The sequence below is a fragment of the Stegodyphus dumicola genome, chromosome 6 (genome assembly GCF_044657685.1).
Source record: "Stegodyphus dumicola isolate Sdum_Otavi_A_Nest chromosome 6, ASM4465768v1".
Taxonomy (NCBI): domain Eukaryota; kingdom Metazoa; phylum Arthropoda; class Arachnida; order Araneae; family Eresidae; genus Stegodyphus; species Stegodyphus dumicola.
This window is the reverse complement of record NC_140773.1, coordinates 84,107,925-84,134,858: the sequence shown is the minus strand read 5'-3', so window position 1 is coordinate 84,134,858 and position 26,934 is coordinate 84,107,925. Positions and strand designations below refer to the sequence as shown.

Here is a 26,934-nt window from a genome sequence, read left to right as displayed (position 1 = left end):
TTCCATAATTCATACCGAACAATTACTAATTATAAAAATCATAAATGAAAAAATGTTATAGATTAGTAAATCACAAAAGAATATCATTGAATGACATTAAATGGAAGTAATTCAATTTATTTTAATTTTTTCTTTTATTAACTTACTCATCAAGGAGGGCATTAAATTCAGTTTTTTGGAATTGTAAAGTCTTTACAAATCACAGACTTTATATACATTGAGCAATTTGTGAAAGTCAAACATTTTGTACTTTATATTTTAAACTGATTATAATATTTTCTTAAGTATAAATGTAAGAGCTGGAATAACGTACTATAAAAAAGTTAGATTTCATAATTCTTACAAAATTTATTTTTTAAAATTCTAAAGCATAAATATTTGCATCATTTAAAACATTTTTTTTAATTGAATGTATCTGCTTGTGGCTAATGGTTGCGAAAATAATGGCCTAGTAAAAACTTTCGTGGATGTAGTGTATTTAAACTTAAGCCATTAAAATTGCTAAGCTATGAAGATATCATGCAACAGACATCAAATTTACATGGAATTTGCACATGTTGGGACATGCAGTTAATTAGAATTTTAGTGCAAATGTACAAAGCAGGCATGAGTAATGCCATCTATATTGTGTATAAATGGCAAGATTGTAGAGTGGGTTTTCTCATTTGAATGTTGGTTTCCTCATGTAATAAGAAGAAATTTCTACCAATATGTGTCAGAATTTGATCATGACAGGATCGTGATCCCAAGTCAAGCAATTATGGAATCAGAGAGTCAACGAGGGCCAACCAGTCCATCCATCATCTTTTCATTACTTTTTCAGATGTTTCCTGATTTTGCACATTACCATCTTTTCAGATGACTCCTGGTTTTGCATATCATCATAATGGATGTATCAATCTGTGGAAGCACCAAGGAGAATGAATGTTGCCAGCTTTCATTTATCATAATCATACAGACCCAGCACTTGGCATACTGGTATGGGGTACCACTGGATACAATTCCCAAGTCAACCGAAGATGATTCACTTGAACATACAATCCCAGAGAACAATTCATAAATCTATGAAATCACTTTGAAAGGTAGAAAATTGTAGCCTGAGAATTAACTAAAATGTTTACTGGCATATGTTAGCCAATTTCTATCAAATAACATAGAAAAGATTGCTGAAACTCTGGTTTGATTATGTATATTAGTGCGAAGATAAAAATTATGATGTTTCAATTCATGAAAAATATGGAAATAATAAAAATAAAATGTAATTTGTGTCAGCCTGTAAAATTAATGTTCCAAATTAATTTTTAAAAAATTCGTGTATTTTATTTGAATTTTATTCATTTTCTTTTGACACAAGAAAATCTATAATTCTAATATATATTGTTAATTATAATTTTTCTTTTCAGTATCCCATAATGTACAGTGATAGTAATAATGTTTTCAACTGTATTCAGCGTGCACATGGAAATTTGTAAGCATAACATTACATTCTGCAATATTTTATTCTAATTATTCTGTGTATTTTTTATTTACAATTCCTTTCAATTTTAGCCTTGAAAATTATCCTCAGTTTTTGTTTTTACTGGTGACCGGTGGCTTATCATATCCAGTAAGTAATTAATATGTCTATCAATTTATAATTTATTTGTTTATTTTTCAAATGTCTTAGTATTTGTGTTCTAATTGTTGATTATAAATGTCTACAGAAATTAAGTGCTGGTGCTGGAATTGTTTACCTGTTAGGAAGAATTGTTTATGCACTTGGCTATTCAACTGGAGGTAAGCTGTAATTTTAAAACAGTGCAATTTATTTCTGTCTTTGCTGTTATTATTAACTCCAACATAATATCTGCAATAAACAAATTTATCAATAATTATTTTAACATAACAAAACCACTGAAAATAAAATGCAGAATTATTCAGCAGATTAAAATTATGGTAGTTTTATTCATGTTTGTTTATACAGAAGAAAAGTAGGCATTGATATAAATTAGAATAGCTGTAAAAAGCAATTTTTGCAAAACTTGGCATTTATACATAACTAGGTGTGAAATTAATCTGTGGAGGAGAAACAGGCATTTCTTTAAAAAAACATTTACTTATGAAATAATATATATATTTAACTTAGCTTTCTATATATATGAATGCACACATACCTATTAAATAAAAAATATAAAAATAAATGATATGAAGCAGATATTTTTATTTTGAAAGTACAGTGTCTCAAAAAAGTGATGGGACACTTGTGCTTTACAAAAGGAAACTGCAATAAAATAAATTTTTAAAAAAATGTAAAATTTTTTGTGGGTGTGTTTCATACTTAAATTTAGTAACAATTATTACATAACATACATTTTCTCAAAATATTAAAGTATTAATTTAATAAAAATACAATTGTTTAGAACGGAGCAGAAAATGGCTCACTTAAGTGATGGGACATTACGTACTATGCAACAAAAATCGTCTGATGTAAGCAATAAAATATCTTTTGGGGTATTTATTTTTACTCAAAAGCAATTGCCAATAATTTATAAAATCGTCTGCAGTATTTCTGTCCAGTTTGTTTTGGAATTTTTGTGTTTTTTAGCTCTGTGCAGCCATGAATGCTCAACGAAAAGAAACTTTGCCTGGAATTCGAAAATTAGTTATTAATTTGCATATTGAACGTGGAAAATCTATTAGAGAAACTACTGAAACAGTTAACTTCAGTCATTCAACAGTTTTCAATATCATTAAACGATATAAAAAGAATCATATGATTCAGAATAAAAGAAGACCTGGCCGACCATCAAAGCTATCCGATGGAATAAAGCGAATTATCGTTCGAAATATTTTTAAAAAATCCAAGAATGAGTGCTCCTAAAGTTGCTGCTGATTTACAAGCATTATATGGAGTAATTGTTAATTCTGAGACTATTAGAAGAGTAATTCGATCTACTGGATATCACGGTAGAGCAGCCAGGAAAAAATTCTTCGTAAGTGAAAAGAATAGAAAACTCAGACTGGCTTTCACAAAATCCAACATAAATAAGAATTCTGATTACTGGAATGAAGTTATATTTGCTGATGAGAGTAAATTTAATATATTTGGTTCTGACGGTAGAATCTTGGTGTGAAGAAAACCCAGGGAAGAATTTCGCAAACAGAACTTGGTGCCAACGGTAAAACATGGTGGAGGAGGAGTTATGGTATGGGGGTGTATGTCATCCGCTGGAGTTGGTAATCTTGTTTTTATTGACAGTATAATGGATCAGTACATGTATATTGACATTTTAAATCAAAATTTGAAATCTTCAGCACGAAAATTGAACCTTCATAACGATTTTAAATTCTACCAGGACAATGACCCCAAGCACAGTGCTTTGAACGTTAGACTCTGGCTGCTGTATAACTGTCCTGAAATAATAAAAACACCCCCACAATCTCCACGATTAAATCCCATAGAGAATATTTGGCAAGAATTGGAATCAAGAATTCGCAAAAACACCATTTCTTCAAAACAACAATTAAAATTCGTGCTTCAAGAAGAATGGGGTAAAATCACTCCAGAAATCACAAAAAAATTAGTCGAATCTATCCCAAGAAGATTAAATCATGTTTTAAAAGTAAAAGGAAATCCAACAAAATATTAAAACCTTTTAAAAAGTAAAATTTTTGGATAAATATTTGATGGAAATGTAAGTGTCCCATCACTTAAGTGAGCCATTTTCTGCTCCGTTCTAAACAATTGTGTTTTTATTAAATTAATATTTTGAGAAAATGTATGTTATGTAATAATTGTTACTAAATTTAAGTGTAAAACACACCCACAAAAAATTTTACATTTTTTTAAAAATTTATTTTATTGCAGTTTCCTTTTGTAAAGCACAAGTGTCCCATCACTTTTTTGAGACACTATATATATCTTGGACTGTTATGCCGTGTAAAATTCCATAGCAGTGAAGCACTTGGAATAGACAAGTTTTTGTGCGCCTTCGTTACACACATCTGCCACCAGTCCATTAAGAAATGCTGGAACTCTTTATTTATTGTTTGCTAGAACTATTCATTCTCAGCAAAGCATTTTCCTTAAAATTTCTGATAACGTGATTATAACTGAAGCTGATGAGGGCTGTAAGCAGGTAGCTTTTACATTTTTACTGAAAGTTTTGAAGCATCTTTTGAGTATATGCAGCTGTGGAAGATGATCACTTCATCAACCAAAAGGCCTCTAATGAAATCTGCTCCCCAACACATGTTTATTGTATTTCTTATCAGAAAGGAATTTCTGTAGTTTGATGAAAGAATAAAAATGGGGATGATGCCATGCCAAGGATTATCATTTGCATTCAAGCATAAAACCAAGGTTCATCTGCATAAAACCTTTCATTTCCATATATAAAAAATATCAATGTAATTCCTATATATTCTTTTTCTATATTCCTTTTTAAGTATACATAGTACCCATTTGGCATAAACCTTTCCATAGTTGAAGTAAATGGATAATAGTGTCATTCATAATTGATCTTGGCAGATACATTTATCAGTGGTAATATAGTATGCGATTGCATTGCATGACTTCACCTACATTATTAGTAACTCATCCATAATGATGGGCAGATGGTCAAGACATTCATTATGTTGTACATTGCATCTTCCAATTTCAACGTTGACTCAGCCATCATGTCAACATCATTGCAGTGCATGACTTTACCTACATTATATAGCAATTCATTCATAGTGATGAGTAGATGGTCAAGACATTCATTATGATGTATACCAGCTCTTTTAATCCCAAATATACAGTGTAATAATTTCAACATTGATTCAACTATCATGTCAACATCATAAACTCTTAAGGGTACTTGCTGGTTATCTGATACCTGTCAGTACACTGCAAATAATCTATTGGTGTCCTTTGATAGTGGAATCTGATTTTTTGATTTCTGGTGGATTTTGTTTGATGGTCACAGTCAAAATGGCATCAAACACATTATTAATTTTTTGCAACTTCTCTGCCTTCATATGAACTCTGGTAAGTGCGAAGTGGTGACGTGAAGCGACATGTTGCCACTTAGTCCTCCATTTTTGCTGATTCTTATGCATTCCTGCTGTCCTTTAACAGGAGAAAAATATTGTCAAGAAAGAAAAAAGAAATGAAAATCTTATTTATATAGAAGAATCTAGAGTGACTTTAAAGATTGCCAAACATATACAAGAATTAGACATGGGTGATATTTTTGGTGATGTATCAGTGGATGCCAGATAACCAGCAAATACCGTGTTAAGATCTCCCAATCAATTTCACACTGCCTGGTGTTTAACATGCAAAAATCAAACAACAACTTTTGCTTTGAAAGATCTCAGTTATGCAGTTTGCTTCAGTTATTGTACATTTAGATAAACCTCAGAATGTATGACAAAATTTACTGCATTATTAATTAAAAGCCAGTTTTATCTAAAAAGTTTATCATAAAGACTCCTTAGTAAATATCCTTCATTTTTTTGGTCATAATTAAGTAACTAGCCGGCAGTTTGCTTCCACAAGAAAAGTATACTCACTGTACTCTAGAACTCTATAAGTATTGAGATATCAATTATACATATTGCTTGTTCTTTTGAAATGATTTAACACTTTATTGAAATTTCTTGTATGGGACTGGTATAACATCTAATTGTACACCTCATTTTTTATTGCAAACAGCAGAACCATATATATATATATATAATTTATTTCCTAAACAATATTGATTAATTGATTATATTATCTCCTAAGTTTAATTAAAGTAGAAGTATTTTAAAAGAGTGAATCCATACTGGTAAGTTGTATTTTGAAAGATGTATTGAAGTAATTTGAAAGCAAAATGTTAATAATGTTTTAACGGGGACTGGAGTTAAATCATCATGAAGAATAAAATTTCAATTGTAAAAGAAAAATTAAAAACATGTAATCATTGTCATTGATCGGAAATTAGTTGACTTTTCAAGGGGAACAAACCAACTCCCGTTCAATGAACAATAATTGATAAAAATACATAAATACAAAGGTGTTTCGTCTTTACTCGAGTTATAAGTTAAAGCCAAACCGGCAATTCTAGTCAGCCAAATATTTCCGTGAATAGAAGAGATTATGAACCAATGCTGATACTCAAAGAACTTATTCTTATGAAGCATTTTAGTCAATTCAATTTGGAGTAAAAAGCAATTTCTGTAGAGAAATCTGAAATAACTCGAGTAACCGTCCCCGACACCTTCCTGTTTATGCATTTGAGTTCTATATTATATGTAAATGTATTGTATATTATATGTATTGTATTGTATATTATATGTATTATATGTATATGTATATTATATGTATTGGAAATTGTCATTATGAAATCGAATTCAAAGTAAAGTTGAAATAAACATAGAAGATTACAAAATAAGATAAATAATGCAAACTTTGTAAAAACAAATCAAAGACAATATAAAAATAATATATAAGAAGAACAGTGAATGTACATGAAGATATAAAGGCCAGAAAAGGTATTAAGTAACTTACATTCTTTCTAGTGGGGGAGTTGGCAAAGTGTTTTTTTCATGTCTGACTCATAAGTGTAGGGTGTCCAAAAATTCTTAGCAGCTGTGGGGGCTTTGAATAATATCAGTAAGACTTGGGTGAAGTAATTTATGGTAGTGGGTGGGACTCGGGAATTCTTGAGGGATGTATTATGTGGAGTTCTTATTTGAGTGAGACTGTCTGTTAAGATTTTTTTTTTTTTTTAATACTAGTGAATGGAAATTAATTAATTTCTGGCTAATTGTCATGTCGCAATGATTAAGAGTTTAAGAAAGGAAAAAAGGAATTTTCACTGTCCAAGAGCTATTAGACAGACTAAAGTCATGAAATAGGCCCATTTTTTTAGTAACAGCATAGTAACAGCATAAGTCTGAAGACAATTAGCTTTTTACAATATATACAATTGAGTAATTACACTATATACAAATCCTTCAACTGACAGTCATCCAACTTATACTGCCTTCTCAGGTTTAGGAACAAATTATCATATCCCTATCAGTTAAATGATTTAGAGTGAGTATTTAACGCCTTCTCTTTTAAGGCAATGGTTGATAAATTGAATGGGTATTAGATTATTTTTGAGAATTTTAATAAGGAGTAAAATTTTGCTCCTTATCTATTGTATCTGTGTGCATATAATTTTAATTCGTTGTATTTGATTAATTATAGTATCGTTAATTACTTTTTTGGATATGTTGGAGTTCCAATTTATTAATTTGTTAGTATTGAAATTGAAGTTTCTTGTTTTATCAAAAAGTAAAATTTTTTTGTAGTTAGCTATTTTGTGAATTATTAGTTTTATTAAGTGTAAGACAATTCGGATAAATCTCGGAGTGTTCAATTTTACCAAAATTATTAATTGTAATAAGGTCATCAATATATCTGTAGGTGTGTTTGTAGTAATTTAACTCTTGTGGTTGTAGATTTTTTTGGAAGTTAAATTCTTTGACAAATAAAAAGATATTACAGATTGAGGTGCTGGAATGTAAGCCCATTGGCAATCCTCTGACTTGTTTAAAAAGTTGATTTTGAAACTTGATGTAGTTATGAAAAAGTGTGCATTTTAGGTAGGTTTTCCATTTGTCAAGAGTCATGATATTGAGCATATCAGGGAAGAGTTTAGGTAGATCAAGTAGACTGGTATAGATTTCTTCTAGAGGAAGTGAGGTATATAAGTTTTCAAAGTCATAGCAGTTAATGTTTTGGATGTTAATGGTTTGAATGGTATTAATGACAAGAGTGTTATTATGAATGATCCAGCAATAGTTATGATTAGTGTTACAATCATTGAAAATAAATTTACAGATTTTATTAAGTTGAATTGAAAAATAATAGTATACATTTTTCTTGTAATTGATGAAAATTAAGGGGGTGACCTGTGCTGTAATATCCTTAAAAGCTGAAGGTAAGGATGAATTGGAATTAACCCCTTAACTGCCTCAGGCATACGCCTTGCTCAGCTGATGCGTTAACTGCCTCGAGCATATATATACGCCCTTCCAAAATACTATCCTTTCTTTGTGCTGCTACCCATAAAATTATTTGCAAAGCTTTGGAATGCAACACCACAATGACCTTGACAAAGTATGCGAAGAAGGATACTGTTTCAAAGAAGTGTGGGGATAAATTGGAGAGAGGGATGTGTCTAAAGTGGTGAAAGTAATGACTGCACGGTATTGGCTGGTGTTGTTTGAGTAAAGCATACTTTTTTTCATTCTGTGTCCTTCCGTTTTCATTTAAATTTCGTTTACATTTACGTTACTACTTTCATTCATTACTTTCATTTTGTAGTAGGTTCCAGGAATAAAGAAAGATATAACGGGTGTTTCAGACCCATTTATCTTTTTTTTTTTTATAAATTTTTTGATGAACTGCTCATGCTTCATATTGTTACTGAAACTAACCGTTTTATAGACGAGTATATGAACCAACAGCTTGCAAATGAAAAATCAAGAACAAAATTGTGGCATTCAGAAGTTGAAGAAATGTATGTTTTCTTAGGCATACTGATTTCACAAGTTATAACACTGAAATCTGATATTACACTTTACTGGTCTAAAATTAATTGATCAAAACTCCATTTTAGGGATCTTTTTTATTATAAAAACATCATTTTTATTATACTTACATCTTTTTATTATACTTTTACTCTAAATATTAAATTTTGTGCATTCATTTTTTTCTTTTATTCTTTATTTTGTGAAAGTAAGCAGTTTTTAGAAAGTAAAACTTGCACTTATTTTTCCCCTAATACATCACATAACTACGCGCGCCTGTGTGAAAAAACCGTGGCACTGGAAAATGAATCTTGTGCATTTTCCGCGGCAGTTAAGGGGTTAAGATTGTTAACTAGAAAATTTTTATGAATCTCAAACACCTCCAGAAAATCTAATTCACCAACAGAAGATGTTTTTGAAAGAAAAATGGAAAATGTGATTTTCTGACCATCATGGTTGGGCAACAGAGGATTTATGTGTTTCTTTTTTTCTAACATATGCCTCATGTTTAGCACAAAATTTTAAGGCTCATTTAGTTTGACCACTGTAAATTAAACCACACTGGCAAGGAATCCTGTATATACCCCAGTTCATATCTGGAATGGGGTCCTTAAATATGCAATTGCAAATTTTATTGACACAAGAAAAACGATCCAAAAGTAGAATTTCTGTTAAATATTTGCAATGTAATAAAATAGTACTATATGTGTGATATAATAGAAGCAAAAAGAATGTGTTTGGAACTCCTAGATTCCATACTTCGAATAAAGATGTCATTGAAAGAAAAAGAAATCTGCTGCATTGACTTTATATCCTGTTTACCCATGCTTACATATAGCTCTGATATTTACAAAGAAAAAGAAATGAGGATAACAGATCAAGAAATTGAACAGGATGATGAAGAGCTCTTAAATTCAGTTTTCTTTTAAGTAACTGTAAAATAAGAAATGCTCATTTTTATATGAATTTTTCCTTCTAAGCAAATAGTAGATTAATCAGGTAAGTTGTGATAATATGTTCTGTAATATATATATTTTATTTCAGTTCAAGTTCCAGACAATTTAATTTTAAAATAAAGAACAATTTTATCGGAATTTATTTTGCAAAACAAAGTGCAATACAGTCAAAAGTTGTTAATTCGGACCTCAAAGCGACGCATGCGCTTTACGGCTGCGAATATGTTTGTGCACGTGCACAAAATACATTTACGATTGTGTGTTTAATGTATAACAGACGTTTTAAGCTAAGCTAAAATTATCTAATTATCTATTTCAGTTAATGTTGCAGATTGCAATGTTCCTTAATCTTTGAATTGGATCCGGCTTATTATTTTTTGCAAACTGTTAGAGCAATTTTATAAAAGTAAGCTTGAACTTTCGATTATGTCAAATAGAATTTCTGATATATATTTACTAATATGTAAAGGATTTACAAAGCGAAAGTATGTTTCGAAGTTCGTTAAACAAAAAGTGGAATTGCTGCAAAAAATGGATAAAGGCATATCCTTTGTTTATCTAAACTTTAACGTTTGTTTATCTAAACTTTGTTTATCTTTAACGCCGCAGCGGGTGCGCTATCAATTGGAAGGTGATCTGTCAGCACTATCCTTATCTTCAGGACAGATGTTTTTATTTTATTTGGCTTATAATTCCTTACTAAATGTAATATTTCATCTCGATGTACTCCGTCTTTGATATGATTTAAATCAAATTCCTCGTCGTTATAATTTGCTTCCGATAGTGAAGGAAGTGACAGAGGTTATTGAAAACGAAAAAAATTTGGATTGACAAATTAGTCAGTAGACACAGCAATTATAGGACTTGAACAGCGGAACTTTGTAACTGAACAAGAAATTATGTCTGTTTATAGAATTCAAGAGAATGTATTATCACGTAAAAAACGAAGCAACTTAAACAACTTACATTGAAAGAAATGTTTAATAAAATAAACAAATAAATATTAAGCTTTTTCTTTTTCTAAATTTTGATACCCTTTAGATCATAATTGATCTTTATTTCATAAATTATGGTTTCATATTTTTAATTTTATAATTTCTGCATGCCATCTTACCAGATTTAAACTGATGATCTATAATCCGGAAAAATCCATAATCCGGAATCGGCGAAGTCCCGACGAGTCCGGATTAACGACTTTTTACTGTAATTAAATGTGCAAGTCTTTTTTTTTTTTTTTTTTTTTTTTTTTTTGGTGATACTAGATATCACACTATAGTTGAATAAGATTACAAAGCAATCACTTCTTAAAATGGCCTGTATTTGTAAGAACAGAATTAACATTGACTTCATAAAATGATCATCTCCCCAGAAAATCAAAATTATCTGATTTGTTTTAGAGAGTATTTACTATGTTTGTTCTATAACATATTTTATTTCAAATGCTATTTTATTAGCTTTGAAATGAAATATTAGACAATGAATACATGCTAACAGCAAAACAGAATTAAAATTGTAGAAGTTAAGACATGAATGTCTGTTTATAATTGGAATAATTGTTTTATTATATGTATAAAATTCCAATATGATATTACTTAAAGTTTCAAAGTTTTAAAATCCAGTAAAAAATTTCAAAATTTGTAGCAAAATTATAGCCCAAAAATTTTTCTTTTGAACTCAGCAAAGATTATATTGTATTATTGATTGATAGGACAGTTCCGTATAAACAGTAGCAGTAAAAGGAAAAATGTTGCAAAAGAGTGTAAAATAGAGGGTTATGTACCTTAATACAGTCAAAAGTCGTTAATCCGGACTCGTCGGGACTTCGGCGATTCCGGATTATCGATTTTTCCGCATTATAGATCATCAGTTTAAATCTGGTAAAATGGCATGCAGAAATTATAAAATTTAAAATATGAAACCGTAGTTTACGAAATAAAGAACAATTATGATCTAAAGGGTATCAAAATTTACAAAAAAAAAAGCTTAATATTTATTTGTTTACTTTATTAAACATTTCTTTCAATGTAAGTTGTTTAAGTTGCTTTGTTTTTTATGTGATAGTACATTCTCTTTAATTCTATAAACAGACATAATTTCTTGTTCAGTTACAAAGTTCCGCTGTTCAAGTCCTATAATTGCTGTGTCCAGAATACCGACTAATTTGTCAATCGAAATTTATTCGTTTTCAATAACCTCTGTCACTTTCTTCGCTATCGGAAGCGAATTATAATGACGAGGCATTTGATTTAAATCATATCAAAGACGGAGTACATCGAGATGAAATACTACATTGAGTAAGCAATTATAAGCCAAATAAAATAAAAACATCTGCCCTTAAGATAAGGATAGTGCCGACAGATCAACTTCCAATTCATTGCACGCCGCCGCCGCGTTCAAGATAAACAAAGTTTAGATAAACAAACGTTAAAGTTTAGATAAACAAAGGATATGCCTTTATCCATTTTTTGCAGCAATTCCACTTTTTGTTTAATGGACTCCGAAAGATACTTTCGCTTTGTATATCCTTTACATATTAGTAAATATATATCGTAAATTCTATTTGACATAATTGAAAGTTTAAGCTTACTTTTATAAAATTGCTCTAACAGTCTGCAAAAAATAATAATCCGGATCCAATTCGAAGATTAAGGAACATCGCAATCTGCAACATTAACTGAATTCACACGCAAATTCGCAGCGGTAAAGGTCTTACGCGCATGGGTCAAAGCGACGCATGCGCAGAAAGTTTGTAGCTTTGAGGTCCGGATTATAGATCATTCCGGATAATGGGTGTCCGAATTAACGACTTTTGACTGTACTAATGTTGATGATTTTAGTATTGTACAAATTTTGTTTTCAAGTCAGTTTTCCTCCCAGTTCTCTAGTGATAAAGAATCAAATGAAAGAATTTGTAGCCTACGTGAACAATATTGGGTACTCAAATGGAGGGGGGAAAATGAAATTCATTCTCCTGGAAAGAACTAAACAATCGAAATAACTTAAAAATAAAACCAGCATCATTTTTCTAAGTAACAGTGCGAAGAAATTTAATGGTGAAAGAAGTAGTACAAGTTACTTTCATAAGTAATCAGAATCTGATAAATAAGTCTATTAAACAGAATGAAAAATTCAGTAACCATTCAAAATTATACATTTATAATTAAATATTCTGTTTACAACTAAGTAAAAATTAATTAATTAAAAAAATTAACTGCCAACTAAAAAAAATTAGTATAAAAGTGCTAGCAATCTTAAATGTGAGGAATCATTTGAGAATGGATATACAAATTAATTTTAAAATAAAAACCTAAATGAGAATTAATTTAAAAAGAAATGGATGTTTAAAAAGTGGAATGTGGGCAATAAAGTTTTAAAATTTTGGCAAAACTAAGATGTGTTATTAAAATGACTAAGAATCAAATTACAATCCGTAACTTACAGAACCAATAGGAATTTGTGATGACATCATGGGTCATGTGAACATGTAACAAAATCATGTGGTCTCTGACATCATTTGACATTTTGCAACTTTTTGACTGTTCTTCTGCTACATTCGTTAAAAATTTTTTGGCAATACTTCTAGATTAAATTTAGGCACTACCTTATACCCATTAGTTAAATATTTAGTTTCTAGATTTTCAACTTTGTTAGTTAATAGCACTTACACCACAAAACATTCAATAGAGTTTATAAAAAAAGTAAAAAGCATTTCCCCTTGAAATTTCATCATGGTTTCTTTTGATGTAAAATCATTATTCGTCAATGTTCCAGTAGAAAGTGCCCTTAAATGCCTAGAAACAAGAGTTCAAGAATTTCATTTCTGCTGTATCAAAATTGACGGGTTAATTAATTGCTCTGTCTGAAACAAACACATTTTGTTTTCCAAAGAAGTAGTACAAGAAGATTGAGGGATTAGCCATGGAAAGCCTTCTTAGATATCCTTGCTGATATCTATGTGTCATTATGAATCAAAATTATCTGAAATTTCAACTTCCCTGTGTGGTTCCACTAAGTTGACGGTACCTTTATATCCTGTTTGACAATAATAAAGGTAATTTAAATAAAGTTCTTTCAAGAATGAATTCCATTCATCCTGCCCATTTAGTTCACTTTCGAACTTAAGACATCCAGTTCTCTTCCATTTCTCGACATCTGGGTCACAAATAACATATCCAACTTCAGTACTAGTGTTTACAGTTAACCTTCGTCTATTTGCCTTTCACACACTTCAAATCATGTCATTCAACTAAACAGAAATTAGCTTCGTTTTATTCTTTTGTTTTCATGCACTTTGAGTTTGCTCCTCCAAATTGTCTCTTGATCAAGGATTAAATTACTTAAAAGCAGTTGCTATTGAAAGAGGCAGTTGCTATTGCTGAGCATTTCAACACATCAATAAACACCTTCTTCTTTTAGGAGATTATAAGAATTCTGTTTGTCATTTTTCCTTTCCATTGATTAGCTATAAAATTTGCATGTGTATTACAGAAATTCAACTTTCAGGTCATTTTCAATAAAATTCATAGTTCCATACTTAAGGGCCCCATTTCAGATATGTACTTTTGGGTTATATGCAGGATTTCTTGCCAATGTGGTTTAATTTACATCGGCCAGACTAAGAGAGCCTTAAAATTTCACGCTAAAGAACATGAGACATATGTTAAGAAAAAAGAAAGACATAAATCTCCTATTGCTGAATATTGTTGGTCAGAAAAATCACATTTTCCATTTTTCTGCACCAAAAATTATTCAGAAACATTTGTTGGTGAATTAGATTTTGAGGCGTTTCAGATTCAAAAAAAAAAAAAAAAAATCTTTCAGTTAACACTCCCAATTCCAATCTGTCTTTACCTTCAGCTTTTAAGGAAATTATTGTATAGGTTTTTTTTTCTCCCATTTTTCACCATTAGAGGGCACCAGTAAGACTTCTTTCCACTTATTCTTTTCCCCTTTTCTTATCTTATCACTGCCTTTTCCTTTGTCATTATCACTTCTGCAGCTGAAGAAGAAAGTTGCATAGTTAACCCTCTCACTGCGCATCCCCCGATTTCCATGGGCAACGTAGAAGTAGCAAAATTTGCGCAACCCACGATTTCCGCAGGGATGAATTTTTGCTGTCTATTTAACTGTGCAAACCGCTCTTTCCATGTTCAAGGTTTCCTTTCGGCTTTTCTGTGATGTTTAATTGTGCTTTTAGATGTGGGCTAACAGATGGTATTAGTTGCCCACATTTCTGCCTAATATACAAGAATACATAATGTAGTATTTTGCGCTCTTTTCAGAGCTAAAAAATGTATGGCAGGAAGCATTTTGCGAGTGATGTAACCTATATTCCTGACGATATTTCCGACACTGATAGTAGTTCCGACTCTGATTTCAAGTATATTGAAGATAGTTATAGCGAAACTGATGAGAATTTCTTGGATTCCTCTGTAAATAGTGATGAATCTGAAAATTAAATTTCTATTGAAAACATTCGACAGTGGTGCAGAATTAATATGCAAAATATGACATTATCCAAATATTTTCGTTAATATGTATATGTTTTATCTTTGTATTTTACAAAATAAATCATAATTTAACCAATATTAATTTTCAAAATTTTCCTTTTATATCATTATTCTTCAATTTCAGTATTCTGACAACCTTTTTCTATGATCTAATTCCAAATTGAAAAAAAAAACTCTTTTACAAAGATTTTTCATATATTTTAACTCTAAAATATATGTTAATGTATTTTAATATATTTTAACTCTAAAATATATGTATATTTGAAATATGTAATAAAAAATATGCAATTTTTAAACCTATTTTGATAAAAAAAAAAAAACAAAGTACGCAGTGAGAAGGTTAAACATTCAAAACCAGTCCTGCAAATTTATGAATATTCGCCGATTCTTGTTGCTTTTTTAACTTCTTCAATAACTGTTATTCGGTGTGTTATTTTAACTAAAATATGATGTCTTTTTATCTTGATATCTGAAAAATAAAATAATATATTTAGTTTTAGTTGAAATAAAAATGGACTTTTAAGGCAAATACAAATACCCAGGCAGCACGTCTCCAAAAATATACGTATAATTTTGGCGAAATAAGCGTATGGTATTTTTTGCACGTTACTTTTACGAAATTTATACGAATGAAAAAGGCTGAAGTTACTGTTGACTCTATATCGTTATTTTCCACACATTATTTTTACGAAAATTATACGAATCCGAATGTACTGAAAAAAACTACCGCCATAATGGTATATTTTATTCGTTACTTTTAAGCATATTATACGAATCCGAATGTTCTGAAAGAAACGACTGCCTTTATGGTATATTTCATTCGTCACTTTTACAGATATTATACGAAGTCTAAAAAGATTGAAAATGAAGTTTTTTTAATTCAAAATATTTAGCGCATTTTTGGCATTTCACTTTGTTTTCCTTGTCCACGAACATGAAAAAAGGGGCATTCATATATGAGGCTAAAATTTTTCTATAAATTTTAACATGTGAGCTAAATCTTTACGTGCATTTTTGCAAAAAATTATATTTTCTTAATTTAAAGATCTTCAAAATAACTTATTTATTTTCTTATATCAAATTTGTTATTTTTATTCATATCAACACTTGCATTAATTTACACAATTTAATTTCTTTTATGAAAATCCTATTACCCATCTAACTGGAATAAGCTGTATATTAAATTTGTGTACTTACTGAGTTTGGTACAATACTCGCCTTATTTTATTTAGCAAATGTGGGCATTTAAATTGGAATAAGACTAGAAAATCTTTCATGTCGAGGAATAGAATAATAAATAGAGCAGAAGATGCTTGAAAATGTTTAACTTCTTGAACAATAGTTTAATGTAGACCAAAGGATCATTAATTATAATCAAAGATATACTAATATTTTTATTTAATAATAATAACTCTACGAAATTGCAAGCTGAATCCTGATATTTTGCATATATTTCAGTCCCTTTAATCTTTGTTATAAAAATCGCATGAGGCTAACATTTTTTAATTTTGTTTAATGTACGGGAAAAATGATATAGCGATTTTAATAATTTTTATATGAGGGAAAAATAAATAAATAATGTAAATAAATAATTATATTTTTCCTGAAACAGTTAAAGACATTCTTAATATGGAGATCTACAGAATAAGTACAAGGGTCCAGTTAAATGAACTCAAAAAATTTGCATAGTTAATTTTACGCTAACTTATAAAAATTGACCGGATTTACGATTATACACTGAGCATGCGCATACACAGACAGAAAAATTGAATTATTACCTTAATACAGAGATGCTGTGAATATAAATTTATATAATGCAAAAGTAAGTTTATTTCATATGCTAATTTAGAGGCTTTCTTAATATGTTTAATTATAAAGAAAAAAAAAAAAAAAGCGTTGCAATTCTTGTTCACTGACCAATGGCAAAGCAGACACTTTCTACTTCCGGTTGCGGCGGGATATTTGTGAAGTCAGCAATGGCGGTCGAAAAGAATGGTAAAGTTGCAAAGAATACTGTTTGTTCGTGGATTGGTGTTTGTGACTGAATCCATCGATGTTACTAATTATTTGAAGAAAGTAAGTGAATATTTTATATTTTCAGTGTTTAATACTTGTACTTTCTTCACCTATATAAAATTTTATAAATAGCATCTGTGTAGGAAATGTGATTTTCCATGTGTTGTTCTTTTGTGTACGTGCCTAATGATTCATTTTCAGGATTTGGTACTGTTAATGACATAGAATACCAAATCAATAAATTGAAAAAATTTGCACTAGTCTGTTTCTTACTGTTTGTGTCACTCCTGTTTGTATGTGTCTCACCTTTTTATAGTTATATTATTTTTACTCAAATGTTTTAATATTTATCTTAAAGCATACTGTAATTAAGCAGGAAATAGCTTTTAATGGAAAAAGAAAGGCAATATTAACGTGATTAATTATTCAGAAATCTGTTCTGGAAATATCTACCGAAAAAAAAAAGCATGTAAATTTCATTTATTTATGAAATTCAAAATTTTGTATTTGCTTAGTGTTTCCCCTAAAAATAATTTAATTTCTTATTTTTGAATTTAGTTTTATAAATTTGCTTTAATATATAATCTTTAACTCAAAGATATTGTGCTATTAAACCAGGAAATTTTATGCGATAGAAACACGGGTACTTTGTTCCAAATCTTTGTTCATCTTATTTTATATATATTGAATTTTCATGCACTTGTAATAATTACTGAAATAATTTTCTTTTTTAAGTCCTTTCATGAATGCATTTCTTTTTTGTTTGTTTGATTTTGTCGTTTTAAAAGATCTGCCATAGTTAAAGAAAGAAAATAAAGTAAGAATGCTTTACTTTCAGTTTTGAATAAATTTATTATTATTTACTGCAGCCTCAGGTTTCTCTAAAAATAATTTTCGAAGTCAAAACTTGATAGTTATGTCGATTATTAGACTTGCATGAAAAAATTTATTGAAAAGTTAGTATTTGAATACCGTAAATTATTTGAATTCTATTTTACTAAATCATGTATTTTGATATAACTAGTTAGTTAAAAAAATGAAAATTATAAATGTGCAGAAATGCTTATATAAAACCAAGAAATTGTTTATATTATTGTTGCTTTTTCCCTTGTAAATTAAATATATATATATATTACAGTCTGGGGAGTCAGCACCCTGCTGAATTGTAGTAAACGAGACATCCAATCTACTAGACCATACAAAGACGTTGGATTTTCTATTTCATAGTTATTGAAATCATAATGGTATGTTTGTTTAAATTAGTACTGTTTATGAATGTGATAAAAATAAATTCTGATAAGCTAAGAATGATTTATTTTCTATTAATTATGAACTGTAAATAATGTAACCAATTTTCTTCATAGTATTTACTAAACATTTTTTTTTTTTTTTTTTTTTTTTTTTTTTTTAAGGGAGGTAGTTTTATTTATACTATTCTTGCAGAGATACCATAAAGAAATAAAACATTTCAGGAATTTTCACTCAGTATATCTTGATGTGTAAAATCATGTTGTTCAATGCCATATTACTTTTTCACAGGAAAGTAATTTTATTGATCTAACTTCTGCATAAATCAAACTTTTTTAAGAATGATTACAGTTTCTAAGCTAACTTAAAATTTTCTGATTTAGAAAATTTATGTTTAATGAAGCATTAGTTTTCCATGGAATAGAAAAGGTTTTAAAAATGTTCAGTTGTTAGAGGGAAATAATATAAATGAGATTGTCCTGATATAGTTTCAGCTGGAAATGAAACTGAATTTTCGGATAGTGAAGATTTCATTTAAGAATTCTAATAAAACTGATTAATGTAAATCCTATGATTCATGTAGGTATTCTTCTGTTATCAGGACCAGATTCAGAAATGTGTGTTTATATTCATGCATTTTAAAATGTAGGTGCTCATGTGTGCATGTGTATATTCTTTATGTATGTATGTGTTTACTTATACACATATATGCGTATACATGCATATACACATGCTTACATATCTACAGTGGAACCTCGAGATACGAGTTTAATTTGTTCCAGCATTCAACTGGTATAGCGAATTTCTCATATCTAGAAACAAGCTTCCCCATTGAAAATAATGGAAATTCAGTTAACCCGTTCCACACCCCAAAAAATATCAACATTTTAATATCAAGTCAATTTTTCCTAATAAATAACACTGGTAAATAATATAACCATAGTTTAACTTTTTTACCAACATTTTAACTCCTTCTCATTAATCCACGCCAAATACAGCTTCTCAACATCTAGGAGTACTTTTATGGTGCTTGGAAGCAACGATAATTCCTTTGGCTACATCAGGTTTCTTAATTTCTTCCTGCTTCTTCAGAATAGTATAGATTTTCAATGTTGAAAAGCCGCAAGTCTTCGCCAATTCCATCACCATGCTTATGTTTATCTATGATTTCTTTCTTGATATTGACAGCCATGGCCTCCTTATTTTTCTTTGCAGCACTATCTGAGGCAACAATCTTCTTGCGAGGCATCTTGAAATAATTATTTTCACGTTAAATGTCAAAACAATTATTTACAAGTGCACAAACACGTATATAAAAGAACACTGAGTGATCTGACGAGGGGATTCCCCGAGTTGAGCCAGATAGGGAAATGGCGCCACCCATACCAACACCCTGGCTCATTGCTCGTTACTGAGTCAATGCTCGTATTTTGCTCATACTTTCCTCGTATCTCGAGGTTTCATTGTACATTTCTGAATCCCATCCTAATAACAGAGGAGTACCTTTGCCAGTATTGCAACTGAGCTAGAATGAATTATTGTGTTAAATATGTGGAAAATGCATGCTTAAAGTACTGTTATTTTCTGAAAATATTCTGTATGTCTATTTTTTACAAGAAGAAAAAATAGCTAAAATTGTTAATTTATTTATTAGTCCAAAGGGGCTTAGTCCCTAAAGGACTATTGTTTTTGTTTTGCGTTGGTTCACTATAAATATCTGTTTCACTTTTCAAACTGTTCCTACCAAATGTTAGAGTCCCTAGTGTGGGATTAATACTCTCTATCTTAGTGCCCTCTATAACCTATGTTAGGGTTAACCTGTATAACCTACAAGGATTGCCTATTTAGGCGAGATATCTAGGTAGTCATCATAATACTACCTTATTTTTTATTTTTTTAAAATTAAATTGAAAGTAATAAAGTAGTTTTCAAGAATAGAGTTAAACTAGATTTGCATTCAACTCTGGTTTATTGTGTTAGTGATGTGTTGCTGTAACAAATATGAATTTTTTGTTTAAGTATAATAATTTAAAATGTTTTTTCTAGAGAATGAAGTACTGCCACTAAGTCGTACTGGATATGTTGCAAGGTAATTTTCTATTCTACATTAATCTTTATGTCCTGTTACAGATATATTGGCAGAAATAATGAAAACCTGACATTCAAAAAGAAAAATAATAACGTTGAATGTAGTATATTAGATGGTTAACTGTGGTTTGGCAGCTCATTAATAATCTTACACATATTGAATACGAATAATTTTGACAATTACCGGTATTTTCAATAGTATAAAATTAGGCAAGAAAGCAGTTTTAGTTTAGCACCGATTTTAAATACAACTCTCTTAATTTCGAAGATGATCCTGCACACACAGGTCCTGTGTAATAGAAGACTCGCCAACGGTAAAGTTGCTGAACAATGGTAGTTCGGTTCAACGTTCGAATCCCGCAAACGGTCTGGCTGCATGGTCGTTTCCGTGGTTTTCCCCATGTGTAACATGTATACGAGCCAGTTTCCCTTAGAAAGTCCTTCACGAAGGCATTCCTCGCCTTAGGCAGATAGCCCTATTGTGCTTTACAGTAATCGAATAAACCTTAACCAAACCTGTTACAGATGTATTTTTATGTTACTAAAATAGTAAAACTTAAAACTAAACTGGATGGCACAAACAGCCCTTAGAGAGCCATGGCTGGCAATGCCTTGATATCTTACTTTCTAGATGGTGAGCTCTGTGGTGTTTGTGCATAAGTGGTCAGCTTGTTGCAGACCCCCCCCCCCCCCCCGGTATTCAGTCTCCAATGGAACTTGGTACTAATTGTATCGACCCACTCAAGGGATGAAAGGCTGTTTCAACCTTGCCCAGCCTGGGAATCAAACGTCGAACCTCTGGTGCTGCTGCGTGACACACTAGCCACTGTACTACCGAGCCTCCCTAAAATAGTAAATTTATGAAAATTATTAAAAAAATTCAAAATATCAGGGTACTTTTCCGTTTTGCCGGGGCAAATCTTGCCAAGCAGACTTTATTGGCGACAACACACAGTATACACATAAAAAATGTTAACAAATGTTAGTTCTAAGAAATTTTTATTTTAAAGGCATAAACATTTTAATATCATTTAAAATTTTGTAAAATGATAATAAATAAAGACAATAAATGTAGAAAGACATTAATTTGTATTTGTAAAAAGAGATTAGTTTAAGAATTTACTATGCTTTCATGGTGCAACATTCTGGTTCGCTGTTTCATATCACGTGACCCCAAGTGATCTCATCTCATGTTAAACTATGCTAATTCTCTCAGTAATTATCTACATTAATTTCAAGTTAAATCTTAATTTAGAATACAAGTTTAAATGCAAGAATTATTTCATTTCGTATGAATAGCTTACTCAGAAATTATGTAAAACCGCAGTGCTTTACTTCGCTAGTGCATTCTCATTAGAATTGATGAATTTAACCCTTGATTTTGCCTTTTCTATATTTTCGGGTGAGCATGTGATTGCATCCTAATTGATTTAATTACCGCGAATGGCCTTAGGACATAAAATTGAACTATCTGGTAAAAATTCTATGTAATTGCATCCCAGTATTGAAAGAAACATTCAGTCTGATAGAAATAGCTGCAACGTGTTTTGAAAATGAAACGTAAAAGGTTACCGGGGAGGATATTCTGTTTGGCACCGGTTGTACCATTTTGGGCGACTTTATCGCTTGCACCGGCAAAATGGAAAAGTACCAATATTGGCTTGACAAAGGTAAGATATAATTGAATTTAATAAGTTGGAAATACTGTCTGTCTTTCCATGAGTTAAAAAATAATTTCAAATAAAATTTCTTTTTTCATGTTATTTGTTTAATGTTATTGTAATCTGATTTATCATATTTAGTCACATATTCCATCCCTCTTTGCACAATAGTATATAATTCAAAGGACAATTATTTTTTAAATTGAGATGCTTTTTTGCACCCAAATGTTTAAAGCCTTCCAGATTTGTTACTTGATCTAACTTCTATTCCTAATAAATAATCTAGCTGCATACAGTTTACTCAATTTCTGCCATGTGTAAGGTAAACAGTATTAGTTTTTCTTAAATATATCTTTTACAACTATTCCATCAGGTAGATTTTTTTCATATTTTGCCTTAATCGAGTTATCCTGCTAATTAAGAATTTATTAAAGTTAATATGGTAAGTTTTTGTGTGTATAATTCATTTTAAGTATGTGCAAGCAAATGCATACATTAACAATTACGTAGAATTATGTTTTGGGTATCAAATTCAGAAATTTTTGGGCTGTTTTTAGAAGATTTATTAATGATTTATACTATATTAATATTGGTAAAAAAATTCTGTGGCTTTCATATGAGAGTATATACGTATTTTAAAATAGCTGCATGATATGGTAGAGGTAAAAAGCTTCATGAGGATCATAAATTAATATTATGTGGGAATTTTTCATTTATTTAATAAAGAAAATATTCAAGCCACAATTAATTTTTTTTCACTGGCTTATTTGCATACAAAGTTTGCAGCAAATATTTCCTGCAACAAAAGTGATAATTTTTATTTTGCCAAGACAGGAAATTTAGTTAGTGAAAGCAGTAACCCTATTTTTAGATGTTAAACAGGAAGGCAAATTTTTGAATTTAAATTGATTTTTAAAGGAAGACTTAATTTAGTCTTGCTATCATTCTATGTGGCTTTTAAGTTTTTTTATGGTATTTATAATTTTATTGTTATTCAGCTTTCTGTTTGCTTAGAATGCACATGAATGCAGACTTGAAATATTTTATATTGCAAACTGAGATGCCATTGTTATCATAATTAAAGATTTGTGTTCTGATTTTGGAGGAATTTACTCATAATACTTTTAATTCTGTATTGGTTTCTGGTTTATTGAAATGTGTAAAATAGCCTCTTAATGTATATACATATGTTAATGACATGTATATGCTTATGAAGTATTCTGTTATATGTATATAGTGTTGTGATTAGTTTTCTGCTTACTCTTTATTTAAGAAAAAGTTATCTGTAAGAAAGCGAATATTCTTTACTATATGTAGGAGTAAAATTGAAAAGGCTAATGCAATATAATTAATACAAAATTAAGTTTTTTCTCATGTACTTAAATACAAACATAGCCATTAAAGACTTTCTTAACCTTGCAGTTCTAAACAAATCTTTAGGTATTTTTTACTTGAAATTATAGGCATTGTGTAAGGTATATAAATGAAGTTTACTGTGTGATAGTATGAACTTAAATTTTTAATTACTGAAATGTAAATTTTTAAATATGAAATACTCAGTGCATTTTATATGCATCTTTTAATACTTCAACTATATTTAAAAACTGAAAACGTCTGAAGTGTGAAATTATTACAAATTTTTCTTTTTCTTGTTTAGGAGCTGTTCTCAAAACATTGGGTGACAAAGAATTCACTTTTACAAAAATCGAGCAGGATATTAAAGACAGCGAACTATAGAACAAATATGGCGAAGCTGAATGAAATCTATGTTTAATTTTATTATTGAAAAAAATTATGATCTTCAGAGTTAATGTTAGTTTTTATTGTTGTTTTCAAATACCTGTAAAATAAACCTAATTCTTAAATTAATTTCATGTGTATTTCTTTTGCAAGTATTACAGTTCATAATACTTCAAACAAGTTGAAATTTGATACTTGTTAATTTATGTGGGATATGTTCATAATAATTTTATAATTTAAATAACTCATTGTCATCATATGAGCATAATCTAAAATGCACAACAAATTAATAAAAAATTAGCCAACTTCTAATTGCTTTCTTTTGTCCAGTTGCCTCCTTTTAAATCATTTAATACCATAAAGCTATTTGATGAAAAAAAAATAATTGGTATGTACATTTATAATGATGTTATGGAAAAAGTCACATGAGATAAATATTTAAAAACTTCAATATTCCTAAACAAATTAACTTTTTAAAATTTTATCTGGTATATAAGATAAAGAACATATTTAGGTAATTTTGAATTTGCATATGAACTTGTTTATGAAATTAACAGTTACATTGTAAAAGGGAACTTTTTAAAAATGCCTCGATAAAGCATTTCTTTTGTAGAGGTGAACTTTTAGTACTGATCTTATATATTTATAAGATTTTAAATTGAGAAAGATAACAATAATAGATTACAATACATTGCAAGATTGACTGATAAATGTAAAATTTTTACATATCATAATTATGTGTGTAATTAAAATAGAATTTACTCGATTAACTTACATGCAAATTATTTTCTTTAACATGTTTGGGATAAACTAAATTTTAATAAATAAGTATGTATATATTTGTGTATTATCTGAAGATATGAATGCAATATTTGTGACATTAAACATTCAACTTCGTAACTATTGGAAAAGGTAAGTTTTCTACAATTTCCTGGTCTATATTTAACAATTTTAAAATTTAGCACACTCATTCAAATAATCTAAACGTATGATGTTTTCTTTTGCGCTACAGTTGTTTACTGAATTTGGTAATTAATTACCAAATTCTACTGAATTTGGTACTGATCTAATATATTTCTAACTACTAAATTCTACTGAATTTGGTACTTTAGATAGAAATTAACGTAGATATTCCCCGTATTTTACGGTACAAAAACTTATATATTTGATAATAATTGACCTAAAAATTTCCTATGTTTTCTTTGTATATACGGCCCACCAGCGGCCTAGCGGTAAAGTCGCTGAACACTGGTAGTTCGGTCCGAGGTTCGAATCCCACGAACGGGCTGGCTGCATGGTCGTTTTCGTGGTTTTCCCCATGTGTAACGTGTATACGAGCCAGTTTCCCTTAGAAAGTCCTCCACAAAGGCATACCTTCTCTTAGGCAGATAGCCCTCGAGGCTTTGCCATAATCACACACACACATTTTGTATATACGAATGACTTTGGTAAAAATTTAGTCCGATGTCTTATCCTCTTTACTGTGTGTAAGTGCACATTTTTGGCAAAAAATTTGCATAAATCTCCAATTGCCTATTTACTGCATTTTTCATAAAATGTGCTTATTTTAATCTCGTGTTTTTTATATAAATCTATGCAAAAATGTTCTGCATATTATGATTAAAAGATAAAATGTTAATTTGATATCAAATTTTTACATATCCACCTTTTAGGTATGTACAGCAATATAGAATATATATAACTGGAAAATTTAAATGCAAAAAAAAATTAATTTCTATTCAAAAATTACATAACACTTAAAGACTGAAAATCACTTTTAATATTTCATTTCAAAGTGACTACAAAATATGCAATAAATTTTGTAAACCTGAGTTTTATGTTTTAAATCAATGCTATCGCTCATTTACATGGCATAAGAAAATGTCCTTCGGAAAAGCAAATAATTTTTTTAAAGTATTATTTATTAATAATGAATTTAGTAAACAACTGTTTGCTACAGTTATTTACTAAATTTATGAAATGAATTTAGTAAACAAAAATGCAAATGAACGATAGCATTAATTAATTTAAAACATAGAATTGATGTTTACGAAATTTATTGCATATTTTGTAGTCACTTTGAAATGAAATATTAAAAGTGATTTTCAGCCTTTAAATGTTATGTAATTTTTGAATAGAAATTTCTTTTTTTTTTTTTTTTCCCATTTACTAGTGCATTTAAATTTCCCAGTTATATATATTCCATATTGCTGTACATAACTAAAAGGCAGATATGTAAGAATTTGATATAAAAATGATTTTACCTTTTAATCATAGCATGCAGAAAGTTTTTGCATAGATTTATATAAAAAAAATATGAGATTAAAATAAGTACATTTTACGAAAAATGCAGTGAAAAGGTAACTGGAGATTTATACACAGTAAAGTGGAGAAGACATCGGATTAAATTTTTACCAGTCATTCGCATATACAAAGAAAACGTAGGAAAGATTTAGGTAAATTACTATCAAATATATACGTTTTTGTACCGTAAAATACAGGAAATATCTACTTTAACTCTTTCGCATCAAAGTTGCCCGTAGCACCCGTTCATTCAGGCAACGGCAAACCGCCCCCAACGCCTCGTTTATTTTGTACCTAGTTCTTTCCCCTCCACGTTAGTGTATGGCTCATTGGTTTTGCGAGTTGTTAAAAGACATGTCAATCATTCTTTTGAAGCAAATAAAGGAGAAATACGGAAAGCTATTGACGTTCGCAGGTGCAATCCGGCCCTAAGGTGAAACTGCACACAATGGATGAAACTCCAGAAGGGGGAAAGGAAAACCATTCCCAGACACATTCGTAAACACGGGCGTTTTCGATGTTTGTTGAAAACAGATTTGGTCGTCTCTCGATGCGAAAGAGTTAATTTTTACCTAATATATACGTTTATATACAGTAACACATCGGGGAAATTTACGTAAATTTTTACCAAATATATACGCATACGTGAAGCAAAAAATTGAGATTTACGTATATGCGATAAATATACGTAAATCCCTGAAATTTACATATATTATACGTAAAAGTTGCGAATGAACAGCAGTCTCTCGCGCAAATATACCTACATTTTACGTAATAGTTACGTATAGTATAACGTAAAAATATACATAAATATTTAGTAATTGCCACTGTACACTTTTTATGATATTTTTATGTTCAACTTGAACGATTTTTATACGA

The 26,934-nt window shown here is 29.8% G+C and overlaps 1 protein-coding gene and 1 long non-coding RNA gene across 4 annotated transcripts in view; both read left to right on the top strand.

Moving 5' to 3' along the window:
- The window catches only part of LOC118190147 (glutathione S-transferase 3, mitochondrial-like), a 63,929-nt gene that overhangs the window by 15,358 nt on the left and 21,637 nt on the right, over positions 1-26,934 (top strand). For all 3 annotated transcript variants that reach the window (XM_035360832.2, XM_085818622.1, XM_035360831.2), the window contains exons 3-5: positions 1,404-1,468; positions 1,549-1,606; positions 1,704-1,776. In XM_035360832.2, the coding sequence (XP_035216723.1) occupies positions 1,404-1,468; positions 1,549-1,606; positions 1,704-1,776 (196 nt within the window). The remainder of the gene's footprint in view (positions 1-1,403; positions 1,469-1,548; positions 1,607-1,703; positions 1,777-26,934) is intronic.
- Positions 16,882-23,874, top strand: LOC118190148 (uncharacterized). Its single transcript, XR_004758370.2, has 4 exons — positions 16,882-17,074; positions 18,153-18,258; positions 20,309-20,351; positions 23,669-23,874. It is a non-coding gene; the product is annotated as an uncharacterized LOC118190148 (long non-coding RNA).